General features: G+C 47.7%; 1 protein-coding gene across 1 annotated transcript in view; it reads right to left on the reverse strand.

The window, feature by feature from the left end:
• The window catches only part of KIN (Kin17 DNA and RNA binding protein), a 17372-nt gene that overhangs the window by 11644 nt on the left and 227 nt on the right, over nucleotides 1-5501 (reverse strand). The window contains exons 2-4 of the mRNA XM_010023103.1: nucleotides 3071-3165; nucleotides 2326-2369; nucleotides 2044-2166 (exon numbers count right to left, since the gene is read on the reverse strand). Of these exons, the coding sequence (XP_010021405.1) occupies nucleotides 2044-2166; nucleotides 2326-2369; nucleotides 3071-3165 (262 nt within the window). The remainder of the gene's footprint in view (nucleotides 1-2043; nucleotides 2167-2325; nucleotides 2370-3070; nucleotides 3166-5501) is intronic.

Raw genomic sequence — 5501 nt, forward strand, 5'->3', positions numbered from 1 at the left:
CTTCTCATCAACCACCACCCCCAAGTCCTTCTCCTCAGGCCCCTCTGAATCTCTTCTCCCCCCAACCTAAAGCTGTGCCTGGGTTTGCCCTGACCTAGTGTAGAACCTTGCACTTGGCTTGGTTAAACTTCATGAGGCCAGCATTGGCCCAAACCTCAAGTGTGTCAAGGTCCCTCTGGGTCCCATCCCTTCCCTCCAGCGTATCATGTAACAAAAGCAAGCAAGGGACAAAGGAAACATCAAGATCATTCCACATTCATTATAAAATGCAGGTACTTCACCAGAGACAATGTATCCCTGACTGACCTGATGAAACTGACTGGCAGGTCACATCAGAAGGTGCTGGTGAATAACTCCTTTTTAAACTGGTGACCTGTCACTTTTGGGGTCACTTAGTTTGGGGTCCCCCAGGGATCAATACTGGGCCCAATGCTGTTCAATGTCTTCATAAGTGATCTGAATGATGGGATCAAATGTACCCTGATAAGGTTTGCAGATGATACAAAACTGAGTGGGGAAGTGGACACTTTGGAAGGGAGATCCACTCTCTGTAGGAAGACCTGGATAGGCTGAAAGAATGCTCTACCAAGAACTTTATGAAGTTCAACAGGGAAGTGGAAAGTCTTGCACCTGGGAAAACACGATCCAGGAGCACAGCTCAGGCTGGGATCTGCCCTGGGAGCAGCTCTGTGGGAAGGGACCTGGGGATCCTGGTGGACACAAGCTCCATAGGAGTGAACAGTGTACTGCTGTGGCACAGAAATCCAACAGGATCCTGGGGAACATCAATAAGGGCTTCACCAGCAGACATAAAGCTGTCAATGGCCCGCTCTACTCAGTGCTTGTCAGTCCACACCTGGAATACTGTGTGCAGTTTTGCTCCACACTGTACAAAAAAAGCTGTGGACAAGCTGGAGAGGGTCCAGAAAAGGTCCACAAAGATGATCCAAGGACTGGGAAGCCATGTGAGGAAAGGCTGAGAGAGCTGGGACTGTTCAGCATGGAGAAAACAAGGCTCGCGGGAAACCTTATCTCCATGTTGCAGTATTTAAAGGGTGGCTACAAAGAAGATGGAGTCTCCCTTTTGACAAGGAGTCACATGAAAGATATGAGCCCAAGTTACTGCTTAACTTTTCACACTGAGAACAATCAGCCACTGGAATCATCTCCCCAGGGAAGTGGTGGATTCCTCACCACTTGGACACTGTTAACATTCAGCTGGACAAGGTGCTGGGACATCTGGTCTAGGTCATGCTTTGCACAGAAAGGTTGAACCAGATGATCCTTGAGGGCCCCTTCCAACCTGGGATTCTAGCCCTTCAGCTAGCCAGTTCTATTTGGAAATAGGCCAGAGCACGTAATAAAGTGGATGGAGTGTTTTCCAATACTTCCCTCATTGAAGAAAATGTTTCCTTCCCACTGTTTTTACAAGGAAGAAAACAGAAATCTAACATATATAAACAATACACACTAACAGCATCATACTAAAGGAAACATTACTATGCTCCGTTATTGTTACTAACTCTGGCTTGAGTGACTTTCCAAACACTGTGTGACTCATGAATGTATCCTGTAGGACACAGGCAATCAGAGCCAAAGTAAACGTGCTGTCATACCACAGTGCCATTTAATCTCTCTTCCTCCCTCTGAACATAAATCTGCAGATCTCAAGCTTTAACCCTTTCATTAGGGTAGGAATGAAAACGACTGCTTGCTTCTCATCACCTTAAATATGGAAGGATTCTGTAGTCATAAGAAGTGGCCTATTGTAGTTTTTCAGTTTTAAATGGCAACTGTTGCAAGTTGATTTAGAATTTAGCAATACCTCCAGTAAATATAGACCAGCAGATGAAAGGTTCATGACTGATGCATTTATCACAGCCTTCTGCCATCTTTCATAAGCAAATTCCTAATGGTTAGTGCAGAAATATGTTTGGACATCTGTTAATATAAATACACACAGGAAAGGGAGGGAAGAAAGGAAAAGGAAACGGGAGAATTAACCTAAACATTTACTGATCAATTATCAGCAACTGCACTTACCTTCCCTCCCCAGCCATTTAGTGAAATCAGTCAGAGTCTCCCACTGTGTGGCATTCATGTGGATGTGTTCTCTATGACTGATATATTCATTGTACACAATATTATTGTGGACTCTCTTTGTTCCTGAAATACAGAATTACTGTTACTCTTCTTGTTGTGGTGGTTGGTATTAAATCTAACCGTGGGATTTAGGATAAACCAATAAAGCAACCAAAACTTCTTGCACTGAACCAATAAAAGACATAAAGAAAAGATCAAGTAAGCAATCAGGAAAATATTTACCAAATCTCCTCCGGAGCAGCTCTAGGAAATCATTTCGGAATTCCCTTAAGGGATAAAAAGAAAGTATTTTGGTAAAACTTTAACAATTACAAAGCAATTTTCTATTGTCATTCCCAAATAAAGATCTGCAGTATAAACACGAGCATTCTTTTGAACCGAGCATGATGGAACTTGGACACTCACCTCCCTTTTTCAGTAAAGCAGCATTAAATGCAGTGTGGATGCATAAAGAAACACGATGTGGTATGTGCACATACAAGTTAAATCTTCAGAAGGATAACAGCCTTTCAAAGGGCTAAAATGGGAAGAAGGAAACCTAAACACTTCCCACTAATTGCTGGTGTTTCATTTCCAGTTCTCTCCCCAGGCTGACTGACACAAGACACAAAGGGCAGCAGTGGCAGATGGGGCAGGTTGATCACTCATCCTGCTGCTCATTCAAGCGCTTGAGAATAAAGCCTCACTTCAGACTCGTGCTGAAGACAGCTCCACTCAACCCAGTAGGACAAAGGATTGGGGGAAACTGGGATATCAGTCACACCACTCACTTGTTATCTCTTTGTAATGGCTCTTTAAGCTCTTTGTAACTCGGGGGGTGGGGGTGGGGGGGCAGTCACCTTGCTGGGACAGAAGGGTGACATCAAAATAAAGTGTCTTCAGTGGGACATGCCTGGGCCTTAGCAGTGTGGCTGTGCAGATCTGATACAGGAATGAGGATCTGGGTAAGGATACACAGCAGACTTACTCAGAAAAGTAATCCATGAATTGCTGAGGGTTTTCAGAAGCCAGCAGCAATTGCCTCTGGTGGGACTCAGACATGCAGTGACATTTGAAGCCATTCTAGGAAATAAAAATAAAGACTTTGCCTGGTTTTGTCTTGATGTGCAACACTCACACACAGCTGAGCAGTATTGAAAATAATGCTTTGTAAGTGAAAATCCTTGGAGGATTCACAGAAAATAGCCTATAATGGGGTGGGTGTTCCTCCTGACCAGGCAAGCCAGAACCAAAACTCCTTCTAAAGCCAAGAGACTCCGGACAAGAATAAAAGAGCTTATGAGACAGGACATTCCAGCAGTTCTCCTCATCCCTTGTGGAATGAGATAGATGTGGCACCACGAGGGACCCATCCAGGCACTTGTGCAAGGGCACTGGATGTTTGCTGGCTCCCTACCTGACTAACACTACCACCAAATGTGTATAAGGAGGGGATGGTGTCCTGGGAGCACTCAAGGGATGGACTGTGACAGTCTGACCACCTCTGGCACAGGGTTAAAGCCATCAGAGCTCCCCAAAAACCACCCAGACACAGGACTTTGGCTGGAGCACTCAAAGGATGGACTGTAACAGTCTGACCACCTCTGGCACAGGGCTAAAACCATCAGAGCTCCCCAAAACCCACCCAGACACAGGACTTTGGCTGCATGCTTTTTTTGTCTGATTCAGTGTTCTTTCATCACAATATGATTAAATCTACAGCAAATTGCTCTCCATGGGAGCCCTGCCACTTCTTACAGAAAGATCCGGTCATAAAGCAGTGAAGCTTTTTTGCTCACAGTCACTGGGAAGAGAATAGAATCTGAGGTTCTTCAGTGAAAAGGGGGCAAAACCAGCTGGAGAACAATACAATTAAATTATCCACGAGACACTTTATTTCTCTAAGTCACATTAAAGGGGCTATTCACTAAAAGCACAGTTAGCCCAAGCGGAGGTACTTCTGGAACACAACATTTCCTGGTGGAAATCAAGTTAGGACACTCACATCCCACAGGCATCTGGGTCCAAGTGAATAGACAGGTGAAAACAAGAGGGGGAAGCTTCAGAGTAAAAGCATCTCTTCATAACAGGAGAAAGAGGGGAAAATCCAAACTTAAATCAAATGGAGTTGTTTCAGTACAAGAAAGACATGGACCTGCTGGAGTGGGTCCAAAGGAGGTGATCAGAGGGCTGAAGCACCTCTGTTCTGGAGCCAGGCTGGGAGAGCTGGGCTGGGGCAGCTGGAGAAGAGAAGGCTCCTGAAGGGGACACCTCAGAGCAGCTCCAGTGCTTAAAGGGGCTCCAGGAAACCTGGAGAGGGGCTTTGGACAAGGTCCTGTAAGTACAGGCCAAGGGGAATGGCTTGAACCTGCCAGAGGGGAGACTGAGATGAGCTCTGAGGCAGAAGCTCTTCCCTGTGAGGGTGCTGAGGCGCTGGCACAGGGTGCCCAGAGAAGCTGTGGCTGCCCCATCCCTGGCAGTGTTCAAGGCCAGGTTGGACACAGGGGCTTGGAGCAACCTGCTCTAGTGGAAGGTGTCCCTGCCCGTGGCAGGGGTTGGAGCTGGACGAGCTTTAAGGTCCCTTCCAACACAACCCAGTCTGGGATTCTATGAAGAAACCTGACAGTGCTCCAAATGTCTATTCCCTTGGGCATGTCACTGCACCCACCCTGTCCCCCAGGCAGATCATGGGTATCCTCAACTCCCCCTAAAGCAGATAGGAGTCACCTAATTATTAACTCCATCAGCTTCTCAAGGTGTGTATGATGGAATCGCCCCCCACCCAGGGAGTCTGGGGCCACTGTGTGCTCCCCCCCCATCTTGGCTGATCACTCTGTGGGGAACTGAATGTCCCCAGAGACAGATCAGGGTGAACACACTTTCTCCAAAGTGGATGAGGGCCTCTTCCATGGGGTATTTGGGATCCAACAGGATCACCCCACCCAGCAATTGGGAACCCTCAGCTCCCACCCATCTGCCCCCGAGGGGACCATGGTCTATACAAGAGGGACTGGGGACTCCCAAAAGAGAATAAGGGCTCTCTCCAATAGTCCCCTAGACTCAGTCAGGGCTCCACACGCTCCCAGTAGTGAGGCCAGGATGCTCCCTAGAAGTCTCACACTGCACAGATGGGATCAGAGCCCCCGCAAGGCAACTGGGGACACTTCTATGAGGAACCTCAGCCTGTATCCCCCTGGTGACGGAGTGGGGAACACACAGGAAGGCTGTGAGCTCCCATACCCCCTAAGGAAACCGCAGCCCCTACCCCCACAGGGGCGTTCACCGCCCTGCCGTGTCCCCCTCAATGACACTAGGGACACTTAGCAGGGAGTTGGGAGCCCCCACAAGGGGACTGAAAAGCCCAACAGAAGGGATCTGACCCGCTGTTTAACAGCAGGAGACCCACTCCCCACAGAGAT

The sequence above is a fragment of the Nestor notabilis genome, unplaced genomic scaffold (genome assembly GCF_000696875.1).
Source record: "Nestor notabilis isolate BGI_N333 unplaced genomic scaffold, ASM69687v1 scaffold3121, whole genome shotgun sequence".
In the NCBI taxonomy this organism is placed as follows: Eukaryota; Metazoa; Chordata; class Aves; order Psittaciformes; family Psittacidae; genus Nestor; species Nestor notabilis.